Genomic DNA, 12997 nt, shown 5'->3' with positions numbered 1-12997 from the left:
GATTAAAGCTAGCATCCTTAGTTGCTACATCCATTTTTGGACTTATAAATTGAGGATATATACCCATTGATTCTTGAAGAATACAACTTAAATGAGCTTTGTTCAACGGTTGTATCCCACCAGAACCCAAAATATAAGCTTGTTTTACTCCAATGTTTGTAAACAATGTAAATGTAAATAAACACTGTATAGCTTTAAACATGGTTACAACAGTCATTTTTGATATTATGGATGGTCAGTCCTTGCAATCCATAGCTCTGTCTATGAATTTGGTAGTGGTTACATTTCTCCAGGCACATCCCTGAGTTTTTTTTTTTTTACTAAAACAGAGGCGGGGTAACAGCTTTTTTATTGTTTCAATTAAGGATTCTAGCTTTAAATGGTGACAACTGTATCAGTAATGTCGCAATGAAAAGACAAGACTAGATTCTCACTGCCTTGTTGTTTTGGGGCAGACACCAGTACTCACCACTGCAGACCTTTGCATACATAAATCAGCGTTTAGTTTTCTTGCGCCTTATTTGAGGAACAGTCTTCAAAATGTTCTTACAGGTGATGTTCTGGTGCCTCTATGGCAATTCAGAACGCTGATTGAGGACCGTATTACTGATGAATGTGTTTGTTTTTTATGACCGTGTTTTTCTGCTTGCATTTTTGTATTTATATTGATTTGTGTATTTTCTGTAATTTATGTCATTCAGGGCTCATCTGTAAAAGAGACCTTTGTCTCAGTTTGACTCACTGATAAGATTAAAATTAAATACAAATAAATACAGGAGTCAAAGTTAGGCAACACTGTCACCTTCTGGTCATTGGATAGTATTGCACACCGAAGGCAGACGTTTTCTCTAACTGTCAAGTCTCATTCAGTTTGCTTGGTTAACAGCATTTCAACTCAAAGTATTAATGCAAAAGCATAGCTCTTTGCTCTATGTCCATATATTCGTGGGATAAATAAGATGGTTTCAACAAAATCTAAAATACGGAGCAATTTTGAAATACACAGCGTATTAATAGAAAAGACTTAGATTGAAAGCATCTCATTTTGATTGCGCTAATAGTGTCTGCAATGCAAATGTTATAGAATGAATCCATTGACTTTTGAAAGGATAACTCATCATGCAATACAAATGATTTAAAGCTGTTCTGAAATCTACTTATAAACATGCAATTAAAATAAACAAAAGCAGTCTTATAACACCCCATTACCAAGAAGCAAGCAACTTAATAATAAATAAATAACAAATAACAATCAATATACACGTCTTCTTCTCTCGCCTCTCGTCGTTTTCGAGTTATGACAGTAGTCATTATGAAAGTAATAGAAAAGAATAACGATGATAACAACAATAAAGATGATCCTTAAAAAAAACAGTCAACAATACTGCTAACAACAACAACAATGCTATTATTGTTGTTTTTAAATTGTAATATTTATCACAACAATACAAGTGTTAACAATACCAATGGGTATCTGGTAGTAGAGATAGGTGAAACGTAAAAGTAGGCTACACGCCTGCGTCATGCTCTAAAACCTATTGGTGACTAGATGCAGGGTATTGAAGTATCTCGGTCCTTGCAGAATGTTGTTACTTTGTTTAAGTTCTGTTTGAAAATGATGAACTACATAGCACTATAGTATATAATATAATGTTCTTAATGTGTGAAACACCCTGCATTACGCACAAGGCAATCTATTCCGTGTTGTTTAGTTTCCCCCTTCTTGTTCAGCTTTTTAAATATAAAATTAGGATTTCGTATTGAACGACTACTCTGCACTTCCATTCATGCGTAAGATGCCAACATGGTCATCTGCCAGATAAGACTTGTTAAAGTTCAAATGTGCCATTCCATTTCTGGTTTACGGCACAGGAAACGTATAATTGTTAGCAGAACTTGCATGTGGGTTTGTCCATGTCCGTATGTCCCAAAGTTAACCACTTACTGTCGTTCCCACTGGGCACAGACGTCAGTTTAACGTTTAATTTTCATTTACATTTGGTTTAGTTGTCAACTAACTTGAATTTAACGTGAAATCAACAAAACATGTCACCATGTAATTCAATTTAGGTTAAAAGTTGGGTGAAAAAAATATGACATTTCCTTACATTGATGATTTTTTGCAAATCCAATCAGTTTTCCACGTTGATTCAACGTCATCACATTTAATTTGTTTTTAATGACCAGTTTTTGCCTAGTGGGTTATTTCTCTTGTCTTTTGCACGGAGGATGCTAGATCTATTTCTAGATAGTCTTTCACAAAGTCTGCACCGCTGAAGATTTTTACAGTATTGAAGGTAAAGTTTCAGTTCTAATAGCCATTGTTTTGTATCTATTGCGTGAGTAGTCGAAACGAAGATTAACAGAGGAGATTCCGAATTCGCAAAAACAAATGTGAGGTAGGTAAGCATACCGGAATTTTTTTTAAACTCCAATTGACATTATTTGCCATAGTCTGGCCATGGGTTTAGCTATGCTATATGAATTGTTTCAATCCTTGACCTACGAATAGGCTACTGATTTCGTCTATACCAGACAAACAGGTATACCAATACCTGTGTTGGTAATTTGGCAAAGGCCCCATGCTGTAAAATATTGACTCGTTTTCTGTTGAGGAAGCAGTGAGTAGCACATAGCCTATGAATAGCGATTTCCAGTAATGTAGCCCATGCACTCAACTCTTTAGTGCACGTGCTCGACCTTCCAACCTCAAGGTTAGACTTTTGCATTGTGCTGATTATAAGATATGCAAATCAGCTCGTTATAATATGGTTTAATTCTACTAATGCACTATTTTACTATCCTCAGCAAGCAATGCACTCACAATTCTATTTTCATAAAAACCAGTCGTTTTTTTTTATATATAGATAACGACTCATGCATGCATGGACAGCCCCGTGGGTTTGTCTTTAAAAAAAGCCCAGCATTCCAGCTTTGAGAGGAAATATCTGCATACGATCGATCCCATTACCTTCCAGAGCAGCTGCATAGTATTTAGAGCCTTTATCAGTTGTAAAACTTTATAGCAATCTGGGGGCTCCGTAGTCATGGATACAGTTATACGAGTTTGGCGGTCGTTAGTCTCACCATTTGGAGAGCAATTCTTTGTGATTATGAAAAAGGAATGTTCGGAATATGTAAATTGTCGTTCCTTCGTTGCACGAAAAAAAAGACGGGTCTAAAATTGTACTTTGCATATAAGATAGTCTTCTATCTGGGCTCCTAGGACATGGCCATCATTCCAAGTCCCCCACAAATGTTTAATTGCTTTAGTGCAGCCCGCCAGACAAAAAGTAAACAGCCGCATGAGACGGGTTGTCAACGTCAAAACTGCAGTGTCTGGAATACAAACGAGGCCAAAGGCCCCGCCGGAAACGATTGGATTAGTTTTTGCAAAGGAAGATACAAATTCGTTTGGTTTTGGATCAAGAGGCCTATAGTTTTAATCCAAGGATGTTTGTCATACGTCAATATCCTCGAAGTCTGGTAAGCTTTGGTTACTTTTTTGAGTGTAGTTTTACTGTAGGCTAATACGTCTTCCCATAGCGTATTGTTGTTATTATTTACCATCCGATGGGGCAGGCTTTACAGAAAAAATGGGAGCAGTTCATCCCACGAGGCAACGTGTGCAGTCCAAGTTAAAGCTACATTGAATGATGTAGCGTAGGCCTATATAGAATATAAACAATTTAAATATATGTGACGCTTTTAAAGTTGTATAGACAGACCTATGTTAATGACAAATGTGCAGGCCTATGCAATACTAACGCCGTAGCCGTAGCAATGGTCGTTCTGCGCCCATGCAAACGTTTTATACAACCTTCTACATCTTTCTCCGTTTTAACGTTGTTTTTCTTGTAATATAGGCTATATTTTCCTCAGACACGGTGCTTATGTATTCTTCTGTCGAAGTCTGACCTTAACATGTGTAGGCTAATAGACTTTATCATGAAATATTAGGCTATCAGTTTGCAATAGTGCTTTTGTTGACCAATGTGCTTTTTAGCAAAACGATTACCTGCAACGAATCTGTCATTTCTATCGGATGGATATTATTATTTGTTACTCGATTGGAATGTAGGCTAGTTATGTTTCTTAGCAATGTGTTTCATCTGTATGAAATATGGTTATAGCATACGGGCATTTTAGTTTTGATCAGTTGGCTAGTCTATAATTTAGTGAACTGTAAGAATTAGGCTACATATTTATGTATTAGTTGCACGCAGTCTTTGTTGTCTGTCCAAAGCCAACATATGGTATTAGTTAGCCTGTAAATGCAGTGCACCAAGAAAGGTGTATAAACCTCTAGGCCCTACAAATTCACAATAATATATCTGTACCCACTATTCAACGTGTCATGAGCCCTTCGATAGATTCAACTGTACAGTGACATCTGGAGGCCACAAAGGATGTTGACTCGGGGACATTTCCAAAACTTTCTAATTTCCATTTGTTTTAGTAAACCTCGTTTTTAACTATAACATTTACTTGCATTCAGCAGTATCTGTATTCCCTGAAAATTTTCAACATGCATATTGTCCCTTAATTCGTCAAACCTTTCACATCAATGCTGTAGACTACTCCATTGATTGGGCCTTGTTGAATGAACACTAGGCCTGCCTATTTAGGATACATATTTTGCGCATACCTGGCACCAAAGAGCACGTATAATTCTATCGTTGAGACATACAGGTGTTTTCATTTGTTTCTTAATTCAGAATTTGTTTTGTACACTGCTGCTACTCGCTGTTTATTATCTATGCATGGTCACTTCACCCCTACCTACATTACAAATTACCTCGACTAACCTGTACCCCTGCACACTGACTCGGTACCGGAACCCTCTGTATATAGCCTCGTTATTGTTATGTTATTGTGATACTTTTTGTTATTATTTTTATTTTATGTTTTACTTTAGTTTATTTGGTAAATATTTTCTTCAACTCTTCTTGAACTGCACTGTTGGTTAAGGGCTTGTAAGTATGCATTAAACAACACGGCGCATGTGACAAATAATGTTTGGTTTGATTTAGATTTTTTTAAACATACCTGCTCTGCCAGCTGTTTTCATTGGCCATATTGCCTAATGCAGTAAAATGTTGCTGCTTAAAAAAATACAAGACTATTACAACTTGAGGCTTAGTTGTAACCCTGATTATGGGCCATGACATGTCATTTCTTGTCATTTCAAACATGTAATACTAGATAGCCTATATCGAAAATTCTACAGTTCGTTTTTTACTTCAGCTCGTTTGTGTGCCCAGAATAGGCCTATCCTCTAACCAAATATGAAAGACAGTCCTGCATTAAATTGTTGTTTTTATGCCATATTGAAGTGTCTGTAGGTGTGACTGAAATAGTACTTTACATAAATGAATAAAGCAATTTCACCACTTTTTAGGAATGTGTGTTATTTAAAAATGAAAACAATTGTAGATTTTCAATGTGTTGCTAAGAAGGTAAGAACATTATAACTACTGCTGTTATAGCTATAGGCTTTAGTTGTTACTATTGTTATCATTGTTGTATTATTACTAATCAATACAGCGTTAAAATACATTTACAAGATTAATACTTATATATTTTATCCGTTGTTGGAAACATTCAAGATTGTCTGTAAAGCTGGGGGGGTTTATGTACAAACAATAAACAAAGTTTACAGAATATAAATAATCAACAGCAATGACTCATTAGGTTATAAGGAGCCATGGCTAAGGTACTGTATATAACCTGTACTAAAACAGAAATAAGTGTGTGATTGTACAAAGTATGAAGTAATAATCCATTTAAAATAAGATATGAGGTCATAATTTCTGTGCATAATGATGTAAGTGATAGGCTATTGCTAGGCGTGCATTTGAGCTAATAACTTGTGCGATGTATATGACATTGCTACACATTTCGTCGAATTTATAGGCATAAATCTGACTGATAAACTTGTCATTTTAACAAAGGATTGTAGCCGAATCGAAACGCTGCTTAATTTTGACAACAGGTTTGAAAGCTTTAATCCTATAAAATCATACACGTTAGGAACGGATATGAATATGCTCATACAGCTTGGAATAGAGACAAGCCAGGCGTAAATATATTATTAAACCGAGTGAGTGAATTACACACTGTGTCCAAAATATAATTTAATGCAGATATCCCATCTAGCAGTGAACAACATGTCAAAATCTCTGCCATTTTGAAAGCCATTTTGAAAACAACTCTGCTACTTCCATTGACACATTGGCGATATACATTTAACTTATTTAAAGATAAGCTATGGCTATATGAGAATGGATAAGAAATCTGCAACCTATTACAGAAATCAATTAAACAGGAAGTTCTGGCAATAGCAGATTTAGGCGCTTGAATTAACCAGCACCGCAAGGGGAGGAGCCTGCACGTGAACCCCAGACGTTATTGGGTCCCTTGCAGGAAGCTGCTCGCCAGACTCTTTTCGCGAAAATATGTCCTAGCAATGTCATGCTCTGAGAGATTCGTTTTCACGGCGTCCTTGGTTAACTCTTTCGTGGACTGCCGTCCAAAGGAGCCCCCCTCATTCGCCCACCCTCACCAGCACGCTGCCCGCTCTGACCCGGACTGCAGAGTCCAACATATTTGGGGTTCCGTTCCAAACACGGCCATACCCGGGACAATGAACCAGCACCAGCCGTTGCAGCCGCAAGAAGCTATGGCTCAGCCTCGATACCAATACCACCAGGGAATACTGAACTGGGACGAGCCACACTTGAGTCCGGTCCGGGTGCCGCAGGTCAGTGCGTGCCCTTACAGCGCGTCAAACAGAAAAGACGACTCCTCCTATTTGCTCCTGGAACCTGACAACCACTCAAAACCGTCACCGGACGTGTCTGCCTTCACCAGACTAATGTCAGAGATGGGCTCCATGACGGGCGGTTCTGGTCCAATTCAGGGCTACTTCCGCCCGGAGCAGTCATACTCCGGGTTCAAAGTCCAGGAGTACAACAACAGCGTGCACGGCTTGCCCACGACCAATCCACCGCGCGCTCCCCACTCTGTCTCGAGCCATTTGTACCACTTGAGCTTCCCGGTGCTGCCATATCCAGACACTGACATCAAGCGCGTTATTGATGACTTAGCGCTGGGCAGCAGTGAGTGTCCAGCCCAGAGAAGCGACAGCAGCAGCACCCTGGCCAGTCAGACCAACACGGAAGACTTAGTCATAGGTTTACGGCGAGACAAGCCCCCATCAGACTTACCCAAGGGCGATAAAGGTCCCAGACAGGAGTCGCAAGGTGGGTAAATGGAATGAAAAGTTAAAAAAAAGCTCTGAAAAGATAGAACGCGACCATGGCAATAGCCACAGGAAAACGTGATTCGGTCAATCGAGACAAGGTGATTTTTTTTACTAAGGCTGTTAAAGGGAAGAGAGAGGAGAGGACAAAGGGAGCCATTGCTCAAAATTAATTTATTGCACGGAACTACCCTGCCAGGCTAAATTGCACTCAATTTTACTGTGCGCTCCTTTGAACATCAAAACAGCGGAAGTCTCCTTTGTGTTTAGGGACAGTTAGCTAGGTGTAGCCTACAATTGACTGTGGGCCCAGGTTTATGTGAGGGTAGGCTATAACCGTCTCACAATAAAATGTAGGCTAAAGCTAATGCTAGCTTCAATTTGCCTGTTGCAATGCTAGATGCTATAGCTAACATGTATATAGTTTCGTAAAATGAGCACAGAGATGCCATAAAATATCCAATTTAAAAAAGGGGTCATGTAACACGGACGTTAACCAATGAACCAAATATTCACATATTTCAACTCGGGTTGTAAAGTCATCACGGATGACAATATTTGCCATTGAGTGTTCAAAATGACGTAATTTTGTTCAAAATAATACTTTTCTTTACAACTATAGCATGTTTGTCAATAGTACATGTCGAAATAAGTTGTCCAACGGCATTTGGCATATTAAAAATACATTGTCATTATAGGCCTAGTGAAACCGATTAATGGGTCAACAACAACCCATTTCTACTTAAGATTTTCAATGAATTTGTTCAGTTTTGTGTGAAATCTTCTGATTTCTATATCCTACTCAGAATAGAGCTTTGTCATATAATGATTTATGGAGTAGGCTAGCATCATTTAGCCTAACAATAGCCTATGCCTCGCTGTAAGCCTACACACCATTCACATCATCTGCTACATTCAGATAGACTACTACTTAGCTTGTTGTCCATTTACAAATGAAACATAGGAAAATATTGAGGTGTGTCATAGATTTGATGGAAACTTGGGTCTGGCATCGTTTTTTGTTTGACGTATGCGTTGCTAGGCTAATTGAATTTACTCCAGTAGGCGCAACAGTCGTTAAATTCAGTACCATACTTGTAAGACCTATTCCTATGCCTCTCCTATGCATGTGTAGACCTACAAAATGTCCATTTGTCCTTTTGATAATAGTTTGTTCATTTGATAATACCTTATTCATGCCCAAGTAGAATGTAAGTCGTTTTAGCTAAGGCCTACGTGATAACAAACCCTGCATTTCAGAGAACTACCAGAGAACTAGCAATCAGTGAATTGGAGGAGAAAATAGAACACAAAACAATTGTACTACATCTATCTCTCTCTCTCTCACCACACACACACACACACACACACACACACACACACACACACACACACACACACACACACACACACACATGGGGAGAGAGGCATGCCATGTGCCATTATGTTCCGTCATAAACTGAAATTCTCAGCCAGGTAATGCCCGCGGAAGCATTTTAGAAATGTGCATATCCTGGAACAGAGAATTTGCGTTCTGCCAGTCTACCACTAAAAACATGTTTTGTCTTGTTTTGACAGAGGATGCAACATTCAAAAATGATGCAACCTGTGGATGGCTGTGGGCGAAGGCGGGGAGGAAGAAGCGCTGTCCTTACACCAAATACCAAACACTGGAGCTGGAAAAGGAGTACCTCTTCAACATGTATCTGACTCGCGATCGCCGCCTGGAGATCGCTCGCAGTGTCAACCTCACTGACCGTCAAGTCAAAATCTGGTTCCAGAACCGCCGCATGAAGATGAAGAAGATGACACGGGAACACAGAACCAGGGACTCGGTCACACATTTCCCCATCTGATTCCTCACAAACATGGTGCGCAGAGAGAGGCCTACATGGACGTGACTGTGTGCAGGAGCACGGGATGACGCAACGTCAATAATAGGATGGACCATATACTGAAGGATGTAGTAGAGGCCCTGATCTGAAGGACGGCCTGGATGAAAGTACTATCTATGTCCTATACACTTTGCATGAGGATATGGTGGCTGTTACCGGTTACGCTTGAGTTTTTCCATGAAGGAGACATATCGGGAAGCTTTTTCTTTCTCCATACCCCTGTCCCGCAACACGCTTCATAAAAGCACTTTATTTGATTATTGTCTTGTAGTTGTTTCTTGATAGCTCAATAGAATGATTGCAACGTTGCTTAATTTGTATTTTTGCCAGACACAGGCTACTGTCTTGAATCGAAGACCATTGTTTACTGTTCATGCTAGGCTATGGGAAGCCAATTTGAAAGGATCACTTTATTTATAACGTAAGCACTATTTTATTTATTTGCGGACGCAATTGTATTTGTAAGCTCTGAAAAATGTGCACCAGTAAGCACAATATTTTGAACTTCAATTTTGTAAAATAGGAAGGATTTAAAACATTATTTCTTGTTTATACGGAGTCCTTTTTCAGATAGCTTGACTTGAAACAAAGAATGTGTTGATTACAATAATGCATGATTGGATGTATAAAAAAACAAAAATAGTTTTCTAAATGAGAGCATTTGAATTAAAGTTTACTCTTTCCGGGAAATAGGGAAACGTTTCCTTACGCACATGAGCCCTTGACGTTCCAAAAGGCAAGCCTGGGATAGAATATATATTTTTGTCTTGTATTATCAATGTTTGTTTTGGTATAGTTTCGCCTATCACTTCTGCTTGAATAAATATTCCCCAGTTCCCATATTTCTTAGTTTGCAACTTCGATATGTGTAGATAGATGGAGAAAAACATACAGCTGCTGAAATAAATATTTTTCCCCCCTATTACATTTAGTGTAATTGTTGGGTACACCCCATTGCAACAATTACTAGTTCTAGACACCTATTACCACCCTTAGCACATCCCTCTTCCTAGTAGCCTTCTCCTACCAGGTCATATGAGCTCCAGTATTGTGATTATTCTTCCTGTAATGATGATTGTAATTGCTGTAACTATTATTATTACGCTAGTATTTGTGGTTTGCAGTAGCCTAGTTGCATGGTGTAATTTCCTTATCCTAACAAGCAATGTCAATGCATATATTTGGTTTATGCAAGGTCTAATTGAAAACAATTTAATCTGATTTAGGAGTGATTAATTGTAAAAAGGAATAATGTATATAATATACTTTTTTTGAGTTTAGCCTACATTTGTCTTGTGCCTTTAACTTTATTTCCCCTTTTTTCACTAGCTGGGTTCAGTGGCCACCATTTACTGTAGCCATCCTTCTGAATTCAAAAGACATTCTTTTTTCCCCCTTTTAAGAAAAACAGAAGCCAAGTTGCAGATGCCAGAGTTTCCGCTGCTGATGTGTGGGTTGTCAGCCAACACACAGGCCAGTCGTTCACGTCCTCTGGGAACAGCGTACATGCATTCCACATTGAATTTCCTCTTATTTTTGTCTTCCAGATTATTAGAGATTGGTCGAGCTGGAATTACGACCTGGTCTGTGGCATTTATAGGCTAAAAATAAGAAGCAATGTATAGCCTTATGCCAGATCATCATGACAACCATTGCACGTAGGAAAAAACTAATAACGTGCGTGTATTTAGTGTGTACATAAGATTATTTAATCCCTATTGATTCAATTGTTATCTAGATTTATGTATTCATTCGACGTGATTGACGTGATCTATGGTTTCATTCTGCATGTACTTTCTCTGATATTGTTTGAATATGAATATTTGATGGGAAACACATGCCGCAACTTCCCCACACTGGACACCGGATATACAGCTATTGGCCTTTTATCTCGAAAGGAGACTGTGTAGCGTCTCCTGCTAGCATCGCCATGTTGAAGAGCGCACGATTATAGTGACTCTGTCTGCCGCCTCCAGATTTTATCAGGGGCAATTGACAGGGCATTTATTGTAGACTCAGGAAGTCAGGGTAGCAGATGTGTCCCAAGGATTATAGTACTGTACTTTTCACTACAATATTATTGCCTGGTATTGTGGCTAACAAAGACGTCCTAACGTGCGTTATAGGCCTGTCTGTGCATGATTGAAATAGCATGGGCATGCTACTTCCTCTCCTATTCTTTATTCCTACTGTATTGCAGTTTGTATCTTGTCTCGTTTTCTAACTGCTGATCACTTCAGTAGGCTAGTGTATTATGGAATAAAGGCTACAGTTTTGTTTATGTTATTCATATTGCGGAACGAAGAATAACGTTTATGGATGGTCATCCACGTTTATAAGGTATGGGAACTTGTCCAGTGGCTCAGCCAGGTTCTCTGAAGGTCTTTGAAGAGAATATGTGAGACGAGCTGTTGTGTGATTTAGGTAGTTTCAAGTTGTTGGGCTGGACGTGTATCACAGGAACCTGAAACTACCTGAATTACTCCAGTACTGCACATCAACGCTCGTGCGTAATGGACGAATGCAACAACAGCGAGAATACGCCGTTTCCACATGTCTGCGCACTACCCTACATTTTGTAATTGCACACACAAAAAATGCATTCAATATTATCTAAAATAGTTGTTATTGTTGACATGTATTTCACTCCCAAGAGTTAATGTATTGCACATGGGCGTGTGGAGAGTAAAATTGCTAATTTAGGCCTCCCCCAAAATGCCTGCGTGCACTTGGGTGTGGTGAACGCTCCTTCTAAAATAATACATTTTGTGAAGTACAGCAGGCCCAGACGCTGTAAACGATCTCCATTAAAGACACCAGCACCAGACTCTACCTCATGTTCACCCCAGCTTGTTTTTACTTTGCGTCAGGGGCAAGGCTTTCATATAATTTGCAGGCCATTTAATAGCACATTAACATTTACCGTCTACAATACATTTTCTAACTTCTATCTTGTTTTAACTTTGTAATACAAGACAAATATCATTCACAATTTTTACAAATTATTTTCTGCATTGTGAACACAAACTTCTCAATAAAATTCAATGAACAAAAACAAACTCAGAAGCCATATATGCTTTTGATAAATGCGTTTATTTCTTACAGATAAATGTTACAGCATTACTATTGATGGTATGTACTCTATATACAGTGCCTTCAGGAAGTATTCATACTCTTGACATATACCACATTTTGTTGTGTTACAGCCTGAATTCAAAATGGATTAAATGTATATTTTTTCTCTCCCATCTACACACAATACCACATAAAGACAAAGTAAAAACATATATTCTCAAAATTTTTCCAGATTTATTAAAGTTTAAATACAGAAATGTCTAATTTACATAAGTATTCACACCCCTGAGTCAACACATGTTAGAATCCCCTTTGGCAGCGAATACAGCTGTGAGTCTTTCTGGGTAAGTCTCTAAGAGCTTTGCACACCTGGATTGTACAATATTTGCATATTATTCTTTAAAAAATTCTTCAAGCTATATCAAGTTGGTTGTTGATCACTGCTAGACAACCATTTTCAAGTCTTGCCATAGATTTTTTTAAGCCAATTTAAGTCAAACTGTAATAAGGCCACTCAGGAACATTCAGTGTTGTCTTAGTAAGCATGTGTTTTAGGTTATTATCCTGCTGAAAGGTGAATTTGTCTCACAGTGTCTGGTGGAAAGCAGACTGACCCAGGTTTTCCTCTAGGAATTTTCCTGTGCTTAGCTCTATTCCATTTCTTTTTATTCTAAAAAAAACTCCATAGTCTTTGCAGATGACAAAAATACCCATAACATGATGCAGCCACCACTGTGCTAGAAAATATGAAGAGTGGTACTCA

The 12997-nt window shown here is 38.6% G+C and overlaps 1 protein-coding gene across 1 annotated transcript; it reads left to right on the top strand.

Moving 5' to 3' along the window:
- The first annotated feature begins 6468 nt into the window (after window positions 1-6468).
- On the top strand, window positions 6469-11445 carry LOC106600834 (homeobox protein Hox-B10a). The gene is made up of 2 exons (XM_014192542.2): window positions 6469-7265; window positions 8843-11445. The coding sequence occupies exons 1-2, from the start codon at window positions 6470-6472 to the stop codon at window positions 9118-9120; spliced, it is 1074 nt and encodes a 357-aa protein (XP_014048017.1). The 5' UTR covers window position 6469; the 3' UTR covers window positions 9121-11445.
- The last annotated feature ends 1552 nt before the right edge of the window (window positions 11446-12997 follow it).

Source organism: Salmo salar, chromosome ssa03, assembly GCF_905237065.1.
Source record: "Salmo salar chromosome ssa03, Ssal_v3.1, whole genome shotgun sequence".
NCBI classification, from domain to species: domain Eukaryota; kingdom Metazoa; phylum Chordata; class Actinopteri; order Salmoniformes; family Salmonidae; genus Salmo; species Salmo salar.
The sequence above is the reverse complement of the archived record's forward strand: the minus strand, read 5'-3'. Positions and strand labels throughout refer to the sequence as shown.